Source organism: Heliconius melpomene, chromosome 6, assembly GCF_056956725.1.
Source record: "Heliconius melpomene rosina isolate 202511_hmr_F chromosome 6, ASM5695672v1, whole genome shotgun sequence".
NCBI classification, from domain to species: domain Eukaryota; kingdom Metazoa; phylum Arthropoda; class Insecta; order Lepidoptera; family Nymphalidae; genus Heliconius; species Heliconius melpomene.
The window spans coordinates 9,861,865-9,889,159 of NC_140394.1; the positions used below are offsets into that span (position 1 = coordinate 9,861,865).

Here is a 27,295-nt window from a genome sequence, read left to right on the forward strand (position 1 = left end):
TATTAATAATTGTGTAAGCATCTATTCATAATATAAACTTAATTTTCTTTCAAATCTCATGCAAATTAGGTCACAGCATAAAAACAATGTGTTAACTAATCGAATTAAATCATGAACATAACTTTATAATAATAAACATACAACCATACATATATTCCGATGACAATTCTGAATGAATAATGTATTAATAACAAAATAATAACTAAATAATGGTTAAAAAAAACAGTGACAGAATACTGTTCGTATTTTTTTCTCTTTTAAAAGCAAAAGCTTTACGCTTTTCCCAAATAGCAGTGTATGTAGATTAAACTTAGTGTTAAGATACTCCGTTTCTCACTTTCCTTTTAATTTTGGAGACATTACGTTTAGAGTTACGAAGTTTAACGCCGAGCTTAACCACTAGGTAAAGGTATTCTAGAGTAAAGACTAGTTAATTATTAGAAAGTTATACATGGTGTTAGATATTGTAGCTGAGAAGATACAGAAAGGGCGATGTAAATCACACTAGAAACGTATCTATAGAAATGATTGTTAATGTGGGAATATTCGTACGGAAACTTTCAAATCCTGTTATCACAAATGAGAATCTATATGTTGTTGTTGAGAGCTATGTGTTATAGTGAGTGATGGTGATGAGACACTTAAGATGAAATATCTCATAAACTGCGTGAAAAGTGATAAACGGAATGTCAGATCACTTGTTTCCTTCTGCCAAACCTGCTATGCTTAAAGCTTTACTTTTATATAAAAAAAGCAAGTTTGTATATACTAGAATACGTCGCGGCGTTGAGGTCTACTCAACACATTACTTTCAGAATGTGGCGGAAACTGGGGAACGAAAGGTTCTCAGGTTCCCTTTGCCTACCCTGCTATATGTAGGATATAGCGTGAAAAAAAAAATAAGTTCACTCGTCGATAAGTCGAATCGACTAAGTTAGTCATGTACAAATTAATATTATTCACATCGTGACTGCACCATAAACATATTTATTAACTTTAATTCACCGTGAGAAATAAATAAGTATATGTATAACAGAATTTGCATAAAGCAGTTCATTTCCTATACCTACCATACAAATTATTATAGCTTATAATAATTCAATAAAAAAAAAACAATAAGCGATCGATATCGGCTTGTTATTGGAAATGTAAAAAATCGATACAAAAAATGACCGACTTTAAATAACCTTAGAAACATATTTGATTGTAAATATTAAGATAATATTTTAAGCTAGATTCATCGAGAATCAGAAAAAAAATGCAGAATTTGTATGAAATGGTTAAAGATTAAGTTCTTATTTAGGATCCCCTATATAAATATAATAAAGTTTTATCAGAATGGTTATATTATGAACAGTAACTAAGTTGCAGTTTAACATTTTATAGAAGAGTAGGCACAGATTAAATTTTTAAATGTGCTAAGAGATACTCCGTTGTCCATTTTTCTCATGAATTTTAGACATTGCTTACTTTGTCTTAGCGGAGAAATAAAAATAAAATTCATTGCCATAATGGGATGGCGCATAAAACTGCTACGTATACAGTCAGTCAGTGTCAATGGACACAAAGGTTTCAATATTAAATTTTGCTATACAGTTACCATATTTCTGAAATAATTGGAATATAAACCAAATTACCAGCGCGTTTTGACTCGTTCGAAAACGAAGAAATGAAAATCCTAAATATGTCATCCTCATAGTGGGAATTGAACCTACAACCGTCGTGTTTATGTTTCGTCGTGTTTTGTGCCACCCGTCTCAGCCAAGATATTTAAAAAAAATTATATGACTAAAAAGAGGACTAAATAGATTAATTGAACTTTTAGCATTTAATTATTTCTCATAGTTTAGCTGTAGCTCTATGGTTCTAAATCAGGTGTGCCAGTCTTCAAAATCATTTATAGCCTAGAACCAACCAGCACCAGGTCTATAAACAAAAAAGAAGTTCAAGTCCATCCAATAATTTTAAGGATGTGCGTGGACATACATTGTATATTCTTTTATTATTGTATAGATGGATTGATCGTACGTATAAGGATATGACGTATTAATTAGGACGTTTTAGTAACTTCCTGTTATCAAACAACTATTGTTATCAGTAACGCACCTGCAATACTGTCAATTGTTGATTATACAGAAAAGGTCGGGGAGGCAACACTTATATTGGTAGAAAAATATCTAAAAATGTACAATTGAGATAACCAACTGAGTTAGTTCATAGATTGTTTTCAATATCAGTGCATTTGTTTACGAAAGCAACATGGCGTCTAGCGGTTTCTTTAAAATGTCATTTTTGGAAATGTCAAATTCAGAATCTACCCGATTTAGATTAAAATGTCAAGTGGGTAGATTTAGGTGAAAAAAGACAATAAAACCAGTGGAATTGTGTTAAACGGGAACAGTTGCTTGTAGGTTCCGCCCTGATTGGAAGGTATCTAGTGTTTGTTTAGTGTGTAGTGCTGTTATTGAGTGATACATGTCACTTATTGTAATTACATGGAATCTCTGTCCGAGTACATTGGAAACATACGGTATGTATTTTTATTGTGATATTTTAAAAACGTTAACCGCTTCCGTTTTCTAACAATATGTAATACTCTATTGAACCTACTACCCCCAGCACAGAAGACAGATAAAATATTAACTTAGAGTCAAGTTAAAATGGCGGAACACATAATAAATAAAGGTTCTGTCCTATAAGGCCTGGGACATACATACAATACGACAATTAATTTAACCAAGGCTGTTTATTGTGTTAAAGTAGTTTTCAGTTGAAGATTTGTATTTGTATTATGTTACTTTAATCTTTTCTACGTGACGTTAATTTTAATAACGTCATTTTGACTTCTTAGAAAATCATTGATGTTATTGTTAATATTAACGTTTTTATATAGTGGATTCAATTCCTGTATAAGATTTTTAGTTCTGTTGTATATGTGCTGTTTTACTATAGTGACTTAACACTACGTTCCCTGTTGCGAGACAATAAAACAATTTATAGTCTAACATTAATATTTTTTATTGATATTGACTAATAGAAAAACATTACAAGGATAAAAGACAGATATACTGTAGGCAGTTTACAAAATCTAAGACGTGCTTTATTATAATTGAGATTTATAATAAATACATGTTATTTTTTAACATTGATTGATTCTCAACTGTTTTTTTTGTTGTAAAAAATATGATGAAAGACACTACGTGACGTTTGGGCATCACGTAGTGTCGTATTATTGATGCGTGAAAAGGACACTTATTCTTATTTTTTTTAAGAAAAAGTTATGTTTATTTCTTTTTTCATATTTTTAACGCAATTTAGAACGCTTTTTTAATATTTTTCGTTATTAGTGCGTGAATTAACTTAAGAAAAGTTAAAATATTTTCTAGTAATATAATAGCATTATTTCTGACAAGTTATAATTTTTAGCAATAATATTTAGTTAGCAAAAAATCAATTCAATGTGTATTCGGCACATAACAGGGTAGGAAACTGGGAACGTAGTGTTGGGATATTCCGTTCCCAATAAGACCTCCGTTCTCTACTTTCTGCCAAATTCTGAAGGCATTACGTGTTGACAGAACAGTGACAGAACTTCAACGCCGCGCTTTGCTTTGTTACCAGAGCCTGAAAATTAATATATGAAATATTTATTTTTTCGAGTTGGAATCGAACCCACAACCTATCGTGTTTAAAGTCGGAATCGTCGGAGTGGTTGAATGGGGTGTCAAGGTTCCCGCTTCGTACCCTGCTATGTGCGGGATACAGCGTGAAGCTAAAAAAAGAAACAAGAATAGCAAAATTTTATGAAAACAATCTATTTTTTAGCCCCTGCACCCATTACAATGACTAACTGTATTAGGCTTAGACACCTTCGCCTTGGAGAGTTCTCACGGTCGTGACACTGACGTTTTTTACATGCTATACTTATTGCAAAATTGTAACTCGATAAGTAAATGTAGGTGTTTATGTTTTTATTGTGAAGCAAGTGTTTTAGATTTTGAAATATAATTAGGAAAAAAATGCTTCACGCCGTATGCTTGGGCGGAAACTGGGGAACGGAGTGTCTTAACTCTAGGTTCCCTGTGGCTACTCTGCAGTGTTTTTACTATAAGAGATGTCTTCAAGTCAGTGTATAATTGTATTTACGTTTTGTTCTTGATACAAAGATCTTGTTTATTGATAACATAATAAATTACTGTGAATACAAATTTCTTTGAAATATATAATTGACCTATTTTTATTTGATTTTTGCTTCTACTGCAAGATCCCACTTCTTTACAAACTTTTTAATTTTAAGTCAATCTCTAGAGTTTTTGATTATGCAGCAAATTTAAGCATTTTATGCTTCGCTCATCTTTTAATTATTTTGACTTAGAAGTTTAAATCTTTCTCTAATCAATGTTTATTATCATATCTCAGGTATCAATGATACCTTTCTTCAATTTAGACATAAAGTTTGTTAAAATGATAAAGAGAGACATTAAACTACAATTCTCTATAGTAAATTTGTATAGGTATAGCAAAAGTAAAATATTTGACACAAGCCCACGTTTCATTACTTGTTAATTGATCACCGTTTGAAAAATCTTGACCTTAACGTCAAATAAAATGTAAATTGAATCGTAACAAAAAGCCCTAGAGTTAAAAATCCTTTAAATTGTCACTCACAAATCAATTGCATAAAGAAATAAATGAAGCTATTTGAAACTTTCAGTTAATAGTGCTAACTTTTGCGGTCGGTTGTACTTTTGTTTGTAAACTTGAACTCGTTTTGTATCAATGAATGAGGCTGTGTTGCCATTGTTTTATTTTTTGTTTTATTTTTTTTGTTTTATATCTTTATTTATTTTATATTTTAATCAATAGAAAAGGCTTCACGCTGTATCCCAAATATAGCGGGGTAGACAAAGGGAACCGAGTGGAAAGACACATCGTTTAGTGGAGAAATTCAACGACCTGTGTTTTTTGCCTTGTTACTAAAGTAAAGAAATGAAAATATTCATTAATAATGAATTTCCCAGAGTGGCAATAGAATCCACATCACATATACACATGGCAATAGAGTCGCACGGTTGGTTTCTTCAGCGGTGGTGTCCTCCAAATAAAATTTTAAAATTCCCCCTTCAATAGAGTTTCAAATGTATATTATAGAATGTTTAAACAAAGGTTCAACAAACACCACAAAACAAATATATAAGTATAAAAATATAAAAAGGACGTGAAAAAAGGCTATTATCATAATTTTAAATATTGTTTGAAGGTTGTCTTCTTCACACCCTGCTATGGAGGAAGTTTTTTTTAGTAAAAAGGTAGGTTTTTTAAGTAGAAAGGGGAAGCTTTTTTTTGTGAAATTAAAATTAAATATCCAAGTTAATTCTTCTAAATATTGAACAAAACTCTAACAATTATCTAATAGAAGCGTCAATGCCGCTGTACAATACGTATTCATAATTTCATATATCCATTGTGTGTGGTGCTCGCACACTGTTACACAACCGAAGCGAGTCTTGTCTTAGCTCAGAAGAGAGAAGAAAATATAAAGAAAATGCGATTTATTAAGATAATTTTAATTTTAATTTTAGCTTAACACTTCTCTCTGCCTCTGCACCTTGACTACACTAAATTTGGAATGGAAAATGGATATAAAACTAGCTAACCTAAAACATCAATAAATAGTGGGGGGGAAAGGCCTTAAAATAAAGAGATATTCAATCTTCTCATACTAACAAAATTATATATAGATTGATAGACTCAGGCCTTCGTGGTGCAGTAGCACAACGTGTAAATGTAAACGCGATGGTTGTGGGTTCCATTCCCTCTAAGGAAGGAAGGAAGGTATAATTTCCTTTTCTTTGCTCTGGTAACGAGACAAAACGCGAATTAAGTTCTACCACTTTACACGTAAAGTGTACAATTACAATTACGAGGAGAGTGGGAAACGGAGTGTCTCAACACTACTCTCCTGCACCTACCGGGCTATGCGGGATTAAGTGTGAAACTGATAAAAAGAATTAACCCACCCCCATATACAAGAATTAACTGTGTTACTTTAATACTACAAGGTAAGACGATAATTTAACTTTAATTTTAAGCACTTAAGACACTTTTCAAGTGCAAAGTCGTTTTTATCTATTATTATCGTGGGAATTTTTATTTTCCTCGTATTCAAGTTAATAATAATAATTAAATTGAGAATTTTTAAATGATAATTTAATTTGTGTTGTTTTATATAAAATGTTAATTTTATAAATGCATACTAAATTTCAATTTGTGACATACCTACTCAGTGTTGTCATATTACTTTTTGGGAGAAGCGGGATTTTTAAGAGTTCTAAGTAAAAAAAGTTGAACTCGCCAAAAGTTGGATAGATCTTTAGGAGTAGAACATAGAAAATATATAAATGACAATACTATTCAGGAATGAAAGATAGAATAATCTACGAAAAGAAGGACCATGCCGGTCCCACACGGGATATCTTGAAAAGTTTATTATGTTTGGAAAATTACAATATGTAGAGCAAAAAATATCTTTGTAGCTTTTTTAATGTAAGAGTAAGGAAGTGTTAATTTTTTATTAGAAAATATCCAAGATTACATAGCAGTAGAGTAGTATATTTTCTTTATATTTTAGAATATATATTTTCTTGTATTGCAAAAGTAGAAATTTATAGTTTCTCTTTAAATATTCATAGAGGTTCTTCTATCAAATAGTTAAAATAACTAATATTTAATTAAGAAATCCAAGTAACTGTGAACTTGGCCGCATTTAATGAGAACAATTGTGATTTTCCGCGATTATAACAGAGGCCGTTGGTAATGAATTACCTACCTATGTATATCTAAATAGTGGTGTCGTCTCAAGGTTATATAACTTAACATAAGAATAAAAAAAATATGTATTCGTAACGTACATATCTTTTATTAGCTTCCTTTGAAAGTCTATAAAAATATAATTTATTTATATATCTTTTCCCGATACTGTATGAGTGATAGACACCGCATAGATAGCTGGACTTAAAAAGTAGGGAACGGAGCTATTTAACATTAGGTTCCCAGGTTCCTTCTTCCTACCTTGCTATGTGCGGGGTACAACATGAAGCTAACGAAAACTCTTTCAATTTAGATTCCATTCCATTTAATGTACATCGCTAGAACATTATATATCAAATTTCAAAGCAAAAACATGTATATTAATACGGAAATAAAATGATTCATCTAACCTAACGTGACAAATCATCATCATCAAGCATCACGCTATACCTGACTCATTATATAATGACTGACCAGAGCAATGCTATAAAAACAACATGTCATGTAATACCATTGTTTAAAGTGTCCTTCTGTGTGTCTTTTAATTTGGACTTGTCATTATTTTAATGTTGAGCTCAGAGATGTAAATTAACGATTAATTTACATTAAAATATTGCGGCATGTGACTGTAAACACGATGGTTGTAAATTCAAATCCTACTAGGGGTAATGCATTTTTTTCATCGCATCGGTAACGAGATAAAGCACCACGTAGAGTTACACTATGTCTCGAATTCCATAATGCAATGTCTGGAAAATTGAGCGGAAAGTGGGGAACGGAGTGTATTAACACTAGGTGCGCTCTGTCTACCCTGCTATATGCAGAGGTACAACGAGAAGCTATGAAAAGTAAAAAATATGAAACAAGCATTAGAAAAAGTATTCTTGAAAATCAAAATCAAAGTATTCCTTATATAATTATACACTTTTGATATAATCAAGTAACATAAAAATGTCAGTAGTGTCAGTCGTACTAGAAGCTAATTCCGTATTTTATTGATCTAACAGAAATATAATTAAAGTAAATAATTAAAAAAAAAATCACAAAATCTTTTACTTTTACGGCTACCTTAAGTTGTTAACATAATGACCCTTTGACCTTCATCCAAATCATTCCTTAAGAGATTATGCAAAAACCATTACAACACCTTCCCATAAAAGGTACCTCGAAATGGTCTATTTGACACGTCCGTCATATAATTTGTCACACGCATGGGCATGACCATGGTTTTTTATATATAGGGCCCTGTCATGGTGACCTTGGATAATATGGATGGGATGAGGAAAATTGTATTTGTTACTATTGTTTTTATTTTGTTTGTTTAGATGTTTTTAACAAAATAAAATAAATTTGGCTATTACTTTCATTTCTAGTATTTGACATGACTCTAATGGCAAAGCAAAGCGAGGTGTTGAGTGCCGCCATTAATGACCTAGGGAACCTAGTGCTAAGATACCCCATTCCTCACTTTCCTCTCGATTTTCGAGACATTGTAGTATGAGTACTTGAAAATAAGAAAATAATTCTTTTCTTCAATTAATAATCTAATGAGTTATGGTTTTAGATTAAATATAAAAACTTAGATGATTTGCCTAATTTGTGTGGAATATATACTTAAAAAATATTTTATAAGTTTTTCTTTTCTTTACAGTTGGAAGCTCAACAACGCTACACACTCTTCCAAAGAGGACTATGGGAGGCAGCGCAACAGATACCCCGTGGGGCCATTAGAGATTTTGGTACATTTAGACAATTGCGTATGCTGTCTGCTATCGGAGCCGCCGCGCTACCTCCAGACCAGTTAGATAGAGTAAGTAGTCTTTTTGTAATTTCCTATGAGTGGAAATCGAACCTAAAACCGTTGTTAAGTCAGATATTGTGCTGCTACGCCCGACTGGCCGCTAAAAAGAAAATAATAATAAGACGAAAGCGAATGTTTTTAGATGGATAATGTTTCTAAACGAAAATAATTCTACTTAAAAAATAAATTAAATAAGCTTCACGCTGTATCCCGCACACAACAGGGTAGGCAGAGGGACCTAGTGTTAAGACACTCCGTTCCCCACTTTCTGCCGAATTCTGGAGGCATTGCGTATCGAGTGACAGAGCTCAACGCCGCACTCAATAGAAATATAAAAGTAAATAAATATTTCACTTCCTCGAGTGGGAATCGAACCCTCAACCAATCGGTTTTACAGTCACACTCTGTACTGCTGCGTCACGACAGCCTTATTCTACTTTAGCTACTAATAATGAGAATCGAAGCCATTACCACCTCGAAAATAATCAAAATACAGTCTATATAATAAATTGTTACTTACTTTTCAGTACAATCGCATCATCAACGACATGTTGGCCGTATACAATTCCGCAGAAATATGTGCGTACAATGAGCCCTTCAAATGTGGACTGCACCTGCAACCGGACCTGCAGTACATCATGTCACATTCCAGAGACTGGGACGAGCTACAGCATGTTTGGACTGAATGGAGAAGGAATACTGGCAGGAGGATCCGCGATCTGTACGAGCAGTTGGTCGATCTGACTAATCAGGCAGCTAGGTTAAATAGTAAGTTTCCATTTTGTAGGTACTAGGCTTTTTTTAGAGCTCTGAACATGTGGTCAAAGAGTGCTGGTAGCCTCTAAATTTTCTTGATGAAAGGGGTATCGCATGGGGTACAAGAATTTTTTTTGAGCTTTGAAAATCGGAAAATTTGAACCACTAGTTCCTGTGGTTCTCACAAATTTTTCAGTTTTATAATATTAGTAAAGATTTATTTATATCTTCAATATTTCCATTAATCAATCAATTTTAATCCATTACATTTCAAATCTTTTGTCTAAGTGTTTTAATTGACGCTGTATCCCGTGTGTAGTACGGTAAGTAGAGAGAAGCAAGTATCAAAACACTGTGGAATGGTGGAACTAGGCAACGTGATATTTGTTCTTAAATGAAATTATTTAAATAAAAATGAAAATATATTATAATCATGTTACGTTTAATACGTAACGTTACGTTTAATTCGAACTTACTAAATCTTTATAAAGCGCCTATTAATTTTACTGAGCAATAATCGTATCGACTGTATTTGCATTTGTATTTTTTATAATAACATTAAAGAATATAATTGTTGTAATTGTATTTAGGCTAACAGAAATTTCTTTTCTTTTCTAGATTTTACTGATGCATCAGCGTTTTGGATGTTCCCGTATGAAAGTCAGAATATGAGGCAAGAAATTGATGAAGTATGGGAACAGGTGAATACATTTTTTTTTACGTTCACGCACAGCAGAGTCGGCAGAGAGAATCTAATTTTAAGATAATTTTAATTGAAAATAATATAAATAGAACAATAGTCCCAAAATAATTCCAATTACAAGATAAATAAAACTAAACTCTTACACAAACTTTATACAAAAAAATGTAATCTGTAAAGTAACGTGTTATTTAGGTAAGATATTGAAGAAAAATAAAACACAAAATAATTACATTTAGTATTACTTGATTACAACATAAAATATATAAATTTACAACCAAATTTCCCTAAATTCCCAGGTCAAGCCAGTGTACGACCTACTCCACGCGTACGTACGACGTCGTCTACGGGAGTCATACGGTCCAGAACGTATCTCCCGCTCAGCGCCCATACCAGCTCACGTACTTGGTGACATGTGGGGCCAGAGCTGGTCTGGTATAGCACCCTTCACTCTACCTTACCCTGGAAAGAAGCTGGTTGATGTCACACCAGAAATGGTTCGGCAGGTGTGTTGATTTGAAGGATTTTTCATATTTTTTTAATGATGTAAACAGAAAGAATGTAATTAATACAAAAGATAGGGACGAACCCATTGGTCACCTTTTTTGGCGATTTCCAAATGGTGGGTTCGAATCCCACTACGTTTAATTTTTTATACGTTTTAAGAAAATGAATAACATTTTATCATATTAACCTTAATAAAACTCAAAAGTAATGAAAGTGTTTCTTGTATTCGAGTAATAATAAATATGTATTTTGTTTATTTTAAACTGTAAGTGAAAATTCCATTCACAAAACTATATTTAGAATATTCTTGATACTCAGGTTAAGTAATGCTCGACATTAATCTTTATTATCTTCTTATTTTTCATATAGACTTTTTAATATTTTTTATTGTTTTCCATATTAAAGGGTTACACGCCACTCACGATTTTCCAACTAGCCGAGGAGTTCTACGTATCTATGAACATGTCAGCGATGCCTCCAGACTTCTGGGCGTTGAGTGTGTTGGAGCAGCCAGCTGACCGACACATCCATTGCCAACCTTCCGCTTGGGACTTTTGTAATGGACATGATTTCCGGTAAAGATTATGTATTACTACTGATATAATATTGTAAGAAACTATTGGAAATATTTAATTTAGAAGGAAGGAAATTAATTAAAACAAAGCTTTTAATAATTATTAAACAACTCTAGGGAACTATTTTGCTGTCGAATTACAATCTCCGATCCTAAAGAATTAATCGGGCAGAGTAACGTTAGCGATTCCTTTTCTTATCGGTCGCCGTTGACAGCCAATAAAAGTGCCAGCCAGCAACTAGAGTCGCCCCTATACAACTTCTTTGGTCATCATTTCTAACAATATAATATAATGAAGAATAAAAAAAATGAAAAGTTAAATGTTACGTAAATAATAAATGTTAGTAAATAGTTGATGCTGATGTTGAATTTCTAAGTAATAAAGAAAAATATTTAATTAATACTTATTTTATAAAAAAATATAGTATTATATAACAAAACATACAGTAAATTTACATCGTATAATGCTATATAATGGTACACTTTTTAATTATAAATATTTTTATTATTTTCCTAATGTTAATAGTATACTGAAACAGCTAATGATAGGTATATAATTTACTAGCGGCCCGCTCGCGGTTTCACTCGCGTGAACTATGTTATTATTAATTTCTGTCTCCATGGCTACGTCCTAGTGACGTCTATGCAAAATTTGAGACTCCTAGCATTTAGTAACGAATGACAAAGACAAATGTCATTAGTAACGAAGTTTCATACAAACTTTCAACCCCAAAAACAACCCCTTAGAAGTCAAATATTACAAATTCCCGTCTTAGCGAGCACCTACGTCCTATAAGTAACTCCTATGCAAAATTTGAGATTCCTAGCACATGTAGTTTCTGAGATTTCGTGATGAGTGAGTGACCTTTCGATTTTATATATATAGATTAAATTACCTACTTACTTTACTTACTTATTTTCACGCTGTATCCCTTTTTATGTTGCTGTTTTATTACATAAATTGGAACCTCTTGGTTTAATATATATTTTTTTTAATGTTCCAGCATCAAAATGTGCACGCACCCAGACATGAAGGACCTGATCACGTCTCACCACGAGATGGCGCATATACAATATTTCCTGGCTTACAGAAATCAACCTAAGGTGTTCCGTGATGGCGCAAATCCAGGTTAGTTAAATATGAATGGAGAACAGAGTATCTTAACACAAGGTTCCCTTTGCCTATCCTGCTGGGTGTGGGATTCATTGTGAAATTTAAAAAAAACTATACTAATAACATTTTACATTTTGTTTGTTTGTATATGTATTTTTTAAAAATCGATTATTGCTACAAGTTATAAATAATAAAAAAAATAAATGTGGCGCCTTGAAGAGTATAACGGACCCAATTTAACATATCCGAATCATTGCTAGTTTGTAAAGTATTTCGGCTTCGTCAGTAAGAAGTGAAGCTAGACCTTCTTATTACCTGAGCCCCCATTCCTATACCACAGTAAACTATTCCTGAGGTCTAGGTCACCTCGACTCAACACTTAGTGATATCCATTTATCTTGGGGGTTAAATAGCAAATACAGGCTATTGAAACTAAGGAAACACAATCATCCGCTAATATTTATTGATTATGGCAGTTTACAATAAAAACAAATAATTAATTGAATATCTATAAAAATAAATATTTTTAAACGTCCTATATAATTATAATACCCTAAAAGACATAGCAACAATGGTCAAGAGTAGGGCCAGCTTATAATCGAGACCGGATGCTGTGTTACAGAGGTCTGTATCGCAAGTACAGTAGGTTATGAAGAGGTCGCCGTTGCCAGTCTGACGTCTGCACGTGTGTCCTCCCATCTCCTCTTCTATGAAGCCGCACTGACGGACGATTCTCACTTTGCCGTAGACTGAAAGAATAAATAATGATAATACTATATTTAATTCACAAAGGTTGACGATTTAAGGGTTTTTTTAAGGAAACCAGTGGAAATCCATGAATGATAGTAAATGTTCAATAATAGATAAAAATATTGATAATAATTATTGTTAAAACATATTGAACAATACGTGTTTGACGGTAAATGGAGTTTGCAGATTGGATTTTTACCAGTAGTTGTGTTCTTTTTGCGTGACGATGTAACCCGCACACATCAGGGCAAGCAGAGGGAATCTAGTGTTAAGATACTCTTTTCCCCATTTTTTGCCGAATTCTGCCGAGGCATTGCGTGTTGTGTGGCGGAACTTAACGTCACTCTTTGCTTTAAAACTAGAGCGAAGAAGATGGAAATATAAATATATTTGGGTTGGAATCGAACCCATAATTTATAGTTACATTTTGAATCCCTGTGCCACGAAAATCTCGTAAAGACTAAAACTAAAACTTAAAATTAGGGCCGATGGCACAGTCAGTTAGCGTTTGATTGTGCGCGATTGTTGTGAGTTCGACCGCTTCTCTCTACCTAACCTGCTATATGCGGGATACAGCAGCGTGAAGCTGTAAAAAATATAATATATATATACCACTCTATACATCATTTTGTACTTACTTTCCATTTTTATAACTCGGCAAAACGTAGGCTCTACAGGGTTTATATGTTCCGGGGGGTCTCTGAGAGAGCAGTTAACGATTCCAAGGCTAAACGAATCGAACTCCTCTCCACATCGCGGGTCGTAGGCACTGTTACAGTCGTAACAGAATATTGAAGAGGCTGTAAAAATATTATTAGATAAATTCTATTCTATTCGTAAGAACTGTGTTAAATAGGACACCATATTAATAGGCTGAGGTCGTCATGGCGCAAGGGCCCAAAGTGACTGTAGCGCGACGGTTGTGGGTTCGATCCCCACTCGAAGAAACAATTTTTATATCTTAAAAATTTCTTTCCTCTGGCTTTAAGGTAAAAGCCCGGCGTTCAGTTCTGCCACTCAAAACGCAATGCCTCGAAAAATTCGGTGAAAAGTGGGGAACGGAGTGTCTGTTAATACAATTTATTTTCTATTTCTAGGTTCTCTCTGTCTATGTTGTTATGGGACGAGAAGCTTAATAATAAAACTCGACAATGACACAAAATTAATTAAAACCACAAACAATAAAAACCTTAAAATTACAAGGAAATCTTTAGAAAATCTTTTTTCCCTAATTAACTCGACTAAAATTGATTAAACTTTTTTTGTACAAAATCGACTATTACTGAAATATGATATTAGTCATATAGAAGGGAAACCTTACACACAGAATTGGATTAAATGTTGTGTCATGTTGAACTTGGTTTGAATTTGCTACGCTAGTGTGACCATAATAGCTGACATTGGAACACAATTATACTTGAAGTTTTCTATAAAAATAGCACACGGCCAAGTGTATATAGATAATCGTATATATATAATATATTTTTAGCTTATGTATAATTTTGAGGCCAGTCGTGGCGCAGAGGACGGTGTAACTGAAAACGTTAACAGGTTGTGGGTTCGATTCCCACTCGAGGAAATAAAATATTTACTATTTTCTTTGGCTTTGGTATAGAGCGAAGCGTGGCGAAGCTGAAAAGAAGTTATCGTATTGTTATAATTATCTATAACGTAGTTTTCATATATACCCTTGTTATTTGATGAGAAACTTATTATTTACTTTTATTAACCAAAACAAAATCATCCATTACCATATAGAGAATGCGGGCAATGAAGCGAGCCTAATACTAGCATTTAAATAAAAAATACGCTCTGTGCAAGCACAATGCATTGCTAATACAAATAGTATACATATTGCATACATAAGAAAAATACAATGATGAAAATATATTCATTACAAATTTTGTCTGTCAATTTGTCCACGCTTATCGCCCGATGTTAATAATCAATCCTAATCCATAAATTGCAACCATAGATTGAAATATCAATCCATTCATTTTCATTGGCATGCAGGTTAGAGATTGGATAGATATGTCGAACAAGCCAAGATTGACGTTAACTGGAGATAGGAGATACATTATTAACATCGGGCGTATATCAGGAACTTGTGGGGATAGCTTTGAATGAATCGTTTTTATTGTATAGCTGTGTGCAACAAATTTTGCTCACTCGTTTTTTAATTAGATGTTTTTTTTTAAGAAGTCTTTTAAAATGCAATAATTAATGGTGATCCTATCCTAATAAAATTTGTAAAACGAGTCGTTTATTGTTAACAGTACTGATTGACCCCTCTAAACAGATTTTAAAGCGATTGGTTTCTAATCAACCATAGCTAAATAGTGTAGAGATTCAATAATTAAAAGATTTATTTATATAAAATTACTTTCTGGTAAGCTAAATGTAATTTATTTGTTTTTATTAAATGAGATAAAAGACACATTACGTTTGTAACATATGAAACATTAGAATATTAATATAGATTAAAATTTAAGAATTATTTCTGTATTTGGTAGTCAAGTTTCTCTAAAAATCTGTTTATAAATAGATTTTTTTAATAATTTATGTTAACAGAGTAATTTTTAGAATAACTTACTATTAATATCAGTACAAAAAATAAAGGCACCTAGGAAGATATAACCTTCCTTTGGAAATGATATTGACATTGGTTAAAGAGAAAGGTTATTGCTGTTAGTAACTAGACAAAATTCAGGTTTTGGGGAATAAAAAGAAAGAAAAGAAACTAAATAAATGTCTTTATATATTAAAACATTTATAAATTATTAGTTAAAAATGATAACACTATTAGCAAGGTAGTAGACACCTCCACTTGGAGAAATCTATTTTAAAATAATAACTTACCATATTTAAAACACAATACCAAAAGCAGTATTGTACCGGCGATATTTGATATTGACACCATTTTAGTCAAACTTTTCAACTGACGACTCAAGGAGTGGAAATGTAACTGAATTAACTTGATGGCATATTGTATAATTTAATTAGAAAGTGCTTGTTGTCCACTAATAGTACTGCGCGATTATATATGTACATTATATTTTATATCTTCGGTGGATTGGTAGGTTTTGATTTGCTTCAGGTTTTTCATAGTATGATAGTTGTCTATTGAAAATATAAATTGTTTCTATTATTGTTATTTCTTTTTGGGAACCTGATATGTTTAGATAAATCACGGCGTTAAGTTACGGTTAAGTATCTTCTACTGATACTAAACTAGGATAGATCTAAATATCATCACTTATAAATAATTTAAATCACATATTCGCCTTTGTAGATGGTATAGAATTAAGATTTTGTTAATATTACAATTCGCAAGCGCGTCTAAGTTGAAATTTACATAATTTGAACGAACAGTTCCCCATATTACGACATCTGGTCCGCGGGCTACGTGGCGAGAAATCAAGATATTAAGTTCATTACACGAACGAGTTTACAAATGAAAGTCATCAGAGATTGTTATGTATAGAGAAAAGATTTATTTTGTCATCTTGGCATATTTTTAGGTTTCCGTACCTGAAAAGATAAAAACGTAACCTTTACACGATCCTTCTTTTAAGTTCTCCGGCTTCCACGGGAAGTGGAAAAAAAAAAAAGTACTCTATATGTTTTGATTGCGCGGTGAATTTCATATTTCCATATTTTACAGCAAAATCTTAGCATAATTGTTCATATCTTTTGATTGAATTAACTTAAAAGCTAGATTTTTTCTGTGCTTCAGGAGCTTAATACCTCCACGCGATCTTGAGATAAATAATCTGGACATACGGATAGACGGACAACGAAGTGATAATAAGGGTTCGGTTTTTACCTTTTCACAATTCATACTTTAAAGTCCTCTTGTAAAGTCTCTTCTTGTAAAGTCATCGATTTTCACATTGGACAATGTGAATGCAAAACAAGAGAGCCAGGCAAGGATAAGACAAGCAAATTGCTCGCATTATTCGTTAAATCGTTAAATCGTTTCGATAAATTTATATGGATAAGGATTATGATAAAATTGAAAATCGTTTGAAATACTACAAAAAAAAAAAATTAGCTTCACACTGTATCCCGCATTTGCAGAATTCTAGTGTTAAAGCAGTCCGTTCCCCATTTTTCGTGGTATTGTGTGTTAAGTGGCGGAACTCAACCACGCTCTTTTGCCTCGACACTAAAACGAAGTAATGAAACTATTACGTATCGATTCCCATTCGAGGATTTTATTTCCTTACCTTACACCTCAATAAAAATTTTCTTTTCCTCACAATATTATTGTAGACAACACTTGCTCTAGGATGATGGAAACCAATATTTATTCATAAAATGCTAATTTAACATAATTATGTAAATATATAAATATCTGTTTCATAATAAACATGACTCGTCATGTATGGTGAAGGCTCTTACTTTCATTTACAACTTTAACTCTCTAACCTTCTGCTCTCAAATTTAACAGTAAATTTTAGATAAAAAATATGTCTCATAATTGCGAAATTATTGAAAATTTGAAATCTGTAAAATTTAAAATAAAAAACGTATATATATGAACGAATTGAATGTTTAAATAGCAGCTTAAATGATAACCTTTTGAGATGTTGAACGAAGCAATTAGCTTTTAAATCGTTAACTGAACCGACTAACGGTCATAATAGTGGCACTGACATTTCACCAAGCAGTCTCATGGGCCAAGTCCAAGTACCAGTATATAGCAGAGTAGACAGAGGGAACCTAGTGTTAAGACATTCAGTATCTTTGCGCCAGATTTTCAAGACATTGCGTGTACCAGAGAGAGAGGAAATGAAAATAAATAATTTTCCCGAATGGGAATCGAATCCACAACCACTTATACTGTTAGACGTTGCACCACTGTGATGAACTTTAATACTTAATGAATATTAATATAAATAAATTTATTTTTGTATATCGTTGCTTATTAGAAATATATATATAAAAAAAATCTTATTCATTTTATGTTTTTGTAGCGCATCAATTTACCGTAGGTACACGTAATAGTAAATTCACGGAAATTAATAGACTAGCGATTACGGTACACTTATGTAATGGACGCATCTCGTTTCTACTATACATTAATGGATGTTTTAATAGATGTGGCTTTATTTACATATATTTTTTGGAAAAATCAACTGAAAACAAGTATATAGTATAAGAAAACATATATATGTATAGATAGAAGGAATCTAGTGTTAAGACGCTCGGTTCCCCAAATGTACTGTACACTAGTACACTGTACTTCTCCGAGTAGAGAACGTACCCCACAACTATAAAGCTTACATTCATATGCTGTTCCACTCCGCCACTACGGCCATAATATAAAATACTTACTAAGTTATTTATATTATTTATAATATACCATATCTAGGTAGTTCTATATAAACTACAACTTTTTTTATGAACGTTCGAGCTAACATCGGGGTCAAGTTTAGCATCGATAAATGTATTTAGGCTCAGTAGAAATTGCGAATGGAATATATGAATAACTTTAGCTATATTAAAATGTTATAAGATTAAAATTAAATAGATGTGTTTTGTGCTTTTAATTTTTTTTGTTTAATATCACTATTTACTTTGCCTTTTTGCACAAATAAGTAGAGTTGTATAATTTCAATGCAAAATTATTATTTAGATTTAAAATTGATTTTTCACGTATAACAAGTAAAGGGCAGAAGCGTGCGACCGTAAACGCGACCGTTGTGAGTTTGATTTCCACTCGGTGAAGTAAAATATTTAATATATTCAATTCTTACTTCTGGGAACGATGCAAAACAACGCGGCGTTAAGTTCTGCCACTCAACACGAAATGTTTCTAGAATTTGACGGAAAGTGGGGAACCTTAACTCTAGGTCCTACACTAAACAATTAAATAAAACAATACAATATAAAAAGATATATACATAGTTATATTCTAAGTTGTAATTTAAACCGTAAATCTAGAATGATATAGTAAACCAGTTCAGTTCATTTTTCCGATACGTTTCCGTGCGAGTCTATCAATCGAGACGTTTCCGCGTTCACTTTCTCTTCTTACCTTCCATTTGGTCTTTTGTATGGATTTAATATATTCGGATTAGTTACTTTAGAATTTTGATATGTTTTGTAAGCAAAACAATATAAAAGAAAGAAGCAGATATTGAGTGTTGGGTGGCGTAACTCAACGCCATGCTTTGTCTTGTTATGATAGAGAGGATATAAAAATAAATAATTTCCCCGATTGAGAATTGAACTTCCAACCAACGCGTTTACAGTAACATACTTAGCCGCATCGCCGTTTGATTTGTATATTAAAATAATATTAAATTGAATTTTAAAATGTTTGCTACTCAATTGTGTAAATATGATTAAAAATATTTTATATAAATTTTATATCATTAGATTTAATCATAAATTATAAATATTTTGTCTTAAAAGAAAAATGAATTTTTTTCTGTGTGTCTATTTATCGAACAATATTTTTCAAATAAATTTCTAAAACCGAGTCCATTTTCACTGTTTTAAAGAAATATTACCTTATATATGTATCTATACTAAGTTCAAGACATAAATTATAGTTTCAACAAAAACAAAATAATATTCTTATTGTCAATTCACTCACAGGTTTCCATGAAGCTATCGGCGAAACCATCGCATTATCAGTTTCATCACCACGCCATCTTCAGACCCTGGGCCTGATACAGAGGTCCGTTGACGATACGGCCCATGACATCAACTATTTGTTCACTCAAGCCATGGATAAGCTGGCCTTCCTGCCGTTTGCTCTGGTGATGGATAAATGGCGGTGGGATGTCTTCACTGGTGATGTCAGAAAGGAACAGTATAATTGCCACTGGTGGCGACTTAGGTCAGTATGAAAGAATCCCAAACAGGTTAAACCAAGTCTTCCTCCAATAAACCGGCTAATTTAAACGGACACGAACAAAAAGTCTTGACGATTATATCATTAGATAATGATAATTACTAATAACGTTGTTATAACGTAACGCCGTTACATACGGTCCGTCGAGCGGGGAAATAACGCTTAGTGGGTCACTGGTGATCAGTGTTGCTTCATGAGAAGATTCTAGATTCTGAGATTGGAATATTAAGAATTAGTTTTTTTTTATAGTATATTTATTTAATTTTCTTTGATATGGCTTCACGCAGTATTCCTCATATCTGCAGCATGCTCTGTATGCATGATAGACAGGGGAACCTAGTGTTAAAACACTCTGTTCCTTTCTTTTCGTCAGATTTTCAAGAGTATAGAATGGCTTAACTCAACGCTTCACTCGACCTGGACTGTCTTAGGTTAAACTGGTTTTTTTCTAGAACATTGTGTCACGCCGGTGGTAGTTTCTTTATGGATTAAAGAACACTTTTTTAAATGAAAATTATTTAATTGGAACTTATTTAGGTGCATTTAATCTTCGTAAAGATCTTGTTTAAATGAAAAAAGATAATAAAATTTAAATGTAACACATTGCATAAAACTCATATAACCATTTCACCTCAATTGAATTTAAATTATATGTTAGGAAGGGAAAGCTTAAAAGAGGGAATCGTGTAATTTTGTTCAAAGTTGAAAGTATTTAAATGGCAAGTACATTTAGATCTTTCTTTTGTATACAATTATCATATAGTAGGTTATATTATATATTTTTTCGTTAGTGGCCGCGGAACCACGAGTGGAACAGCATCTACCTGTAAATCCTGTTAGTGTGGCTTCGATCTACACTTGCGAAAATTAATAATAAAATATTTAATTGTTTTCCTTTCCTCGCGCTTACAGACAAAGCGCGGCGTTAATCTCTACCACTCTACAAGTAATGTCTTGAAAATTGCAGAGAAAATCTGGAATGAAATGTCTTAACAATAGATTCTCTCTGCCTACTCTGTGGAATAACAGCGTGAAGCTATAAAAAATGTTTTAATATTTAATATATTATTGTTTTGTTAATAAGTTAGTATATGAACTACTTCTCCTACTATAGTTGTATGGTTCTTACAAGTAGTACTACCATTTCTATGACTCATTCAAGCTTTCCTTTTGTATTGGAATTTAAACGGCTATCGATATGCAGTATTGTAGGTACTATAAATAAAATCTATAACTTTAAATGTTAGAAATCTCCAAGTAAAGATTAAATTGATTATTACTATTGATTACAGTTACAGGTTCGATTCCACTCGGGGAAACGAAACATTTTCAATTCCTCGTTCTGGTAATAAAACTAAAGTCTCGAGAATTGGGTAGTCCATGTCTTTCCACTAGATTCTCTCCATCTAACCTGCAATATTCGAGATACATCGTAAAATTTAAATAAAATATTAAATTCTGTTGCGAGCACACGCGGTTTAAACTTGTATAAGTATCATGTTTAAAAAGATAATCCACATTGTATAATTTTAGAACGTGCAAATATTTGATCCAGTTAGTAGCTAGTAATTGAAGACGCCGATACGGTCGAGGGTCGGCCTTGACTTATGAGAATTGTTGAAAGTATTTTTACTGTGGATTATGTTGTGGGATATAGCGACTTAATATTTTCACTTCTTCTTGGTGTCGAGGCAAAGCGCGGCGTTGAGTTACGCCAGTCACCATTGAATGCCTCCAGAATCCGGTGGAGAGTGGGGAGCGTAGTATCTTGAGACCGGGCTCCCTCTACCTTGCTGCATTTACTTGACTATTGTTTGACTAAAACTCCTATGAAGTGAAGAATATTCTTTATAAATACGAAAATAGTTTTTTTTTGTATATTTATTAATGAGAAATTTTAACAACAATATTTAAAATGGTCAAAAATAATTAAAACATAAATATACAAAAGGGGGGGTTGAGTTCTGTCACCTTGCTAGTAATGAAAAAGGGAAAAAGGAAAAAGGGGTGGAAAGTGGTGAACGGAATATTTTATCCCCCTGTATATGAGATGCAGCGTGAAGCTAAAAAAAGATAATATTGAAAAAAAAAAACCAATATCGTTCCTATTTTATAACTTGGACTCTATATATTGAAACAGCTTTTGTAGCTTAGCACACTACGTTCAATCTATTTACATATACGTTATGTAACTTTATATGACCTTAATTCTAATAGCAATATATTGATGACTTATTAGTAAAGAAATATTTATGGTTTGAATTAGAATTATTAGATATGCTGTATAATTTGTTGGCCTTTTAAATTAACATATGGTTTTTGTTTTTGCATATTTATATTTTTTTTATGGTTATATCTATCTATTTAGTCTAGTTGAATTCGTTATTAAAAGTAATAATCTATATATATAAAAGGACTTGTCCTCACTGACTGAGGTAAGACGCACGCACAGCCGTAACCGCTGTGCGTAGAAACGTGAAATTTGGACAAAAGTTTACTTTCGTAATCTGGACATCCACTAAGAAGGGATTTTGAAAAATTTTAACCCTAAAGGGGTGAAATAGGGGTTCAAAGTTTGTATGGAAAAAAACATAAATCTACACCGATTTTTATAAAATTTGAAATTTAGAATTTTAAAAGTATTTAATTGAACACGTGTTTCATCGTTTTCTAGAATTCTCTCCCTAAGGGTGCAAATAAGGGGTTGAGAGTTTGTATGAAAAAAGTCTTAAATCGCCACGGATTTTTATAAAATTTGGTATTTAGACTGTTAAAAATATTTCATTGAACACATGTTTTATGGGTTATTAGAATTCACCCCTAAATACGCAAGCAAAGCTGCGCGCGTCCGCTAGTATTCTTATAAAAGTAAAAAACAAATTAAAAAGTTGATTTATCTGTAATTTATTTCTTTTTTTATTATTTGAAAAAAATTTTTTTGAAGCTTCCAGCTTTGAAACAATCTTTGAAGCAGCCTCCTCCTGCTTGCGCATTTAATATTTTCATTTCTTCGTTCTGGTAATAAGTCAAAGTCATGCCTCGAGCGGCAGAAGGTGGAGAACAGAGTGTTTTAGTACTGGTCCCCTCTTCCTACTCTGCTATATACGGGATACGGGCGTGAAGCTGAAAAAAGAAAGGAAAATAAATGTGTATTTTTTTTAGGGAACAATATGAAGGCATCAAACCTCCAGTACTCCGTTCCGAGCTGGACTTCGACCCAGGTTCCAAGTACCACATTCCAGCCAACATTCCCTACATAAGGTATGTTTTTAATAAAAATATCAAACATAAGAATAATAAAAACATATATAGCATAATTATTTGGTATAAGATAATATACTAGAGAAATTGAAGTTATTTTGTATAAAATTAAAATATATAAATAAAGGAAATCCATAAATTTTTCCTAATTTTTCACCAAAAAATCAGCTTTTATGGAAAAATAAAGTTTATAAGACAGATTACATTCCAGTCAAAGGTTCCTGATGAGCAATCGACTGACATTTGACACAATTATTTTATCAAATGACCTTCTACAAAAAACCTATTATAAATAAAACAACACGGCCAAATGTAAATTGGTCTTGCCCACCGAGGATTCCATATCATTTTCTAGATTGTCAGTCAAAGTATCTAACTTAAAATTTGCGTATCCACTTACTTTGTAATGAACTACAAATATGGGTTTGTAATATTTGTTCTTGTAAAAATATTTTTTTGAACTTATTTCTTGATCACTCGAATAGTTTTCATTTTGGGTAGACATAGAATAGTTTCCATACGATTTAGAGGCAAAAATGGCCTTAAAAAACGAGCAGGCAAATATATATACAAAAGGATAACAAAATGATCTTATTCAGGTTCCGTGTTCCTTTTGAGATACGGAACCCCAATAAAAAAAAACGATTGCCGTAATCCACAAGAAGGAAGGAAGCGATATATTAAGAAACTAGACTAGATTTATTATGAACGCTCAACTATTTCGTGTAACGCGTCAGTTATGTATGTAGATCACATTCTCTTTATACTCGTACTTACATACATATTACATATATATGCTATTCTTTTGTTTTCCAAGCTCGCACAACGCACCGCTAACGTTCGTTTCGTAACGAATTATAATCCGTTAAGTCACACTAAAATTGTCATGTAACATTACATGTGAAGTTTTTTTTTATTGAAAGTTATTTTAATTGAGGTAATGAAACAAGATATACCAAGCGCGGCGTTTTTTGGTTGGAATAGTGTTTTAACACTCTGCCTATTCTATATGCTATATGCGGGATAGTGCATGAAGCTATAAACATTGTTTTTAAAAATTTCGTCGTGGAATCATTTATAGTACAGATACAGTCTATTTAGCATTGGACTAATATTGAAAAATAATCTACTTTTAGACTTCCTTTGAAAATTGCCTATTATTTCATTCATTTCCTTTCGTCTTAAAAGAAATGAAGAATAGAGATGAAGAAATGAATACAAACAAGTAATTATTTCAAGTTTTCTATGCCACTACAATAAGGAAGCTGTACATTGTTCGTTTTTCTATGTAATCAATGTACGTTACATAAATAGATTCTCAGTAATTATATATCTTATACAATTTCAACTAAAAGAAATATTATTTTTAAATAAATAACAGTTAAATAGTTAAATATTAGTTTAATTTAAATAAATTTCTTCAATGTATGGTTTAACTGTGATCTTTATGATGCGTTACGTAAATTTTTATGTAACGTTATGAGGATATGCGGAATCAGATTTACTACGCAATAAGACAGTAATTGTAAGCAAGTCTGCTTACAAAATATAGGCGTGATTCCAATATTTTGTACGATTTTTTAATATATGTATATATATGACAAGTCATATATATGACTATATATATTTTTCGTCATATCATTCAATTAGTGAGAGTTTGTAAGAAAGTTAATACTATTGACCGCTGTGATACAAACATAGCGAAAGCAATTTCTTAATACGATTAAAAATGACAAGATTTCATAATAAAAATCAAATGATAAATATATGTATGTAATGTAATACTCTCGGTATATTTACATATGCATTTCTGTAAATTAAAATACTTAATAAAGCCTAAACACAAATCAACATTTAAAGCTACAAAAACAAAATAAAAGAGATCAGTTCTGTTTAGTGATGGTAATCATGACTACCGTCGGATCCTCCGAAGTGGCTTTCGTAGCCGCCCTCGAGGCCAGAGCTCTCGTATCCGTGGCTCTCGTGTCCATGGCCTTCGTATCCTTGGTTCTCGTATCCATGACTCTCGTATCCATGGTGTTCCTCGTGGACAATTGGTACTGGCACCTTCACGGGGTAAGGTACATGCTTTTCCACTGGGTACGCCACATGTTTCTCAATTGGGACAGCGATAGGTCTATCCACGGGAATGTGTACAGGGATAGGTACTTTTTTCTCCACTGGGTAAGGGATCACTTTCTCCACTGGATAAGGTGCTGGTACTGGAACCTTGACTGGGTAGGGCACGGGCTTCTCCACATGTACTGGCACTGGGTTGTCAATGTGAACCTTCACTGGGTAGGGCACGGGTTTCTCCACTGGGTAGGGCACTGGTTTTTCTACGTGGACTGGGACTGGCTTCTCAACATGGACTGGCACAGGGTTGTCAACTGGCACTTTAACAGGGTAATGGATGATTTTCTCGACTGGGTACGGCACATGTACTTTCACTGGTACCTTGACTGGGAAAGGAACTTCCTTCTCCACTGGGTAGGGATGAGGTACATGGACTTTCACGGGCACAGGGATGTGCTTCTCCACTGGGTAGGGCACATGTTCGTATACTTTGACTGGAACTGGCCTGTCCACATGTACTTTCACCGGTACTGGCACATGTTTGGTCACAGGGTAAGGCTTGGGAATATATTCAGGTACTTTGATTGTTTCCTTGACTGGGAAATGTACAGTCTTAATTACTGGGTATGGTTGTGGCACGGGTACTTTGACTGGTACTGGTATACGTTTCTCCACTGGGTAGGGAATGTGCTTCTCCACTGGATATGGCACAGGAACCTTCTTGATGACAGTGATGGTCTTCTCATGTTCTTCGTGTCCGCCATATCCACCAAGACTTCCTCCAAATCCACCATGGTCACCGTATCCGCTGCTGTCTCCATATCCGTGATCACCATAATAATCCGAGAGACCTCTTTTGTCTTGTTTTTTGTTTTCTTCAACCTGTTTAGGTTCAGCCTTTGAATCCTTCTCCGCCTTTTCCTCTGCCGTGGCCAGGCTTATAGCCACGGCCAGGATGAAGGAAGATCTCTGTAAAACAAAAATTATAATTTATAGCCGACAAAATAAGATTAATTTAATTAAAAAATCAACAATTTCTATAGTTTCCAGGTTAGTGAAAAAAAAAAAAATAATTTTGCCAAATTAATTTAAAAAATTCTTTATATTGAAACAAATTTTAATTCTATATATTATTAAATATTTCTTAACTAACCAAGAGCCTCATTGTCGCTTTGTATGATGTTCAGCGAAGGCTGCACAGGAGTGTGCCGTGGTACACTTGGCGGGTGGTTATATAGCGAGTGCAAGTGGTTTCGTCGATCAATGAGGCAAACACTTTCGCTCTTCCAACTCTGTACGTGTGTGTGTGTTGTATATATTTTTTTTAACGAAGATCACGATTTATAATATTATAAAAAAATAGGTTTTAGTCAATTTTATTAGTTTATTAGTAAAAGTTATTTTAGGTAAAATCCCTTATTGATTATCTGGTACTAATACTGAATTGATATTTAAAATTATCAGTTTATCATAGGGATTTTTTTGTTGATTTTAAGCTGCTTAACTTTGTCATTCTGTTTCTTGACATGTTTTAATATGTATGTGTATGTGTTTAATTAAATTTGTAGTCACCTTTTTAGTTAATAGTTTATAGCTTTTCAAAAAAATTATAATTTAATATTTTCAAACTATTAGAAATAGTATGACTACACAGTTTTCAGTCCCCATAATAGGGTAAGTAGAAAGAACGTAATGCCAAGACACTCCGTCTTATATCAGTAATCTATATATAGATGTGATATATATATCACATTTTTATTACTTAGTAACTAATAGACAATGCACAGCCAAAATTACTGGCTTTAGAAAATTGAAACTTGATATATCTTTAGGTTAGGGGAGTATAGGGGAGCACTACGATAGTATGTCCTACGGGAATGGAAAAACGAGTTTTTCCCGTTTTTACGTTTTAAAATCAAAATAATAATAATAATAATAATCTCGAAATATATAAATAATAATATATGCAAAAAATTGGAACAGAGAAAGATGTATACGATGAACATATTATATGAATAATATGAGGCTATGTAACATATTAATAAGATTATATAAACATAATGCGAAATAAATATAAA

The 27,295-nt window shown here is 32.7% G+C and overlaps 3 protein-coding genes across 3 annotated transcripts in view; 1 reads left to right on the top strand and 2 right to left on the bottom strand.

Annotated features, from left to right (window-relative positions):
- Ance-3 (angiotensin-converting enzyme Ance-3) overlaps positions 1-27,295 on the top strand; it is a 130,050-nt gene that overhangs the window by 1,161 nt on the left and 101,594 nt on the right. The window contains exons 2-9 of the mRNA XM_085186793.1: positions 8,462-8,620; positions 9,139-9,379; positions 9,986-10,068; positions 10,367-10,573; positions 10,980-11,149; positions 12,153-12,277; positions 19,622-19,865; positions 23,043-23,141. Of these exons, the coding sequence (XP_085042919.1) occupies positions 8,462-8,620; positions 9,139-9,379; positions 9,986-10,068; positions 10,367-10,573; positions 10,980-11,149; positions 12,153-12,277; positions 19,622-19,865; positions 23,043-23,141 (1,328 nt within the window). The remainder of the gene's footprint in view (positions 1-8,461; positions 8,621-9,138; positions 9,380-9,985; positions 10,069-10,366; positions 10,574-10,979; positions 11,150-12,152; positions 12,278-19,621; positions 19,866-23,042; positions 23,142-27,295) is intronic.
- On the bottom strand, positions 12,704-16,002 carry LOC146538410 (UPAR/Ly6 domain-containing protein crok-like). The gene is made up of 3 exons (XM_085186801.1): positions 15,872-16,002; positions 13,651-13,812; positions 12,704-13,011 (listed from the first exon to the last, which is right to left on the bottom strand). The coding sequence occupies exons 1-3, from the start codon at positions 15,930-15,932 to the stop codon at positions 12,806-12,808; spliced, it is 429 nt and encodes a 142-aa protein (XP_085042927.1). The 5' UTR covers positions 15,933-16,002; the 3' UTR covers positions 12,704-12,805.
- On the bottom strand, positions 24,901-26,521 carry LOC146538411 (uncharacterized). The gene is made up of 2 exons (XM_085186798.1): positions 26,371-26,521; positions 24,901-26,186 (listed from the first exon to the last, which is right to left on the bottom strand). The coding sequence occupies exons 1-2, from the start codon at positions 26,380-26,382 to the stop codon at positions 25,035-25,037; spliced, it is 1,164 nt and encodes a 387-aa protein (XP_085042924.1). The 5' UTR covers positions 26,383-26,521; the 3' UTR covers positions 24,901-25,034.

What these genes read in the sequence shown, in the direction of transcription:
- LOC146538410 (XM_085186801.1), bottom strand. Translation starts at nt 15,932, where the DNA reads ATGGTGTCAATATCAAATATCGCCGGTACAATACTGCTTTTGGTATTG. An exon ending in GGTATTGTGTTTTAAATATG is followed by an intron (nt 13,813 to 15,871) that starts GTAAGTTATTAT and finishes ATATTTTTACAG; the next exon opens with CCTCTTCAATATTCTGTTAC. An exon ending in CCGAGTTATAAAAATGGAAA is followed by an intron (nt 13,012 to 13,650) that starts GTAAGTACAAAA and finishes TTATTCTTTCAG; the next exon opens with TCTACGGCAAAGTGAGAATC.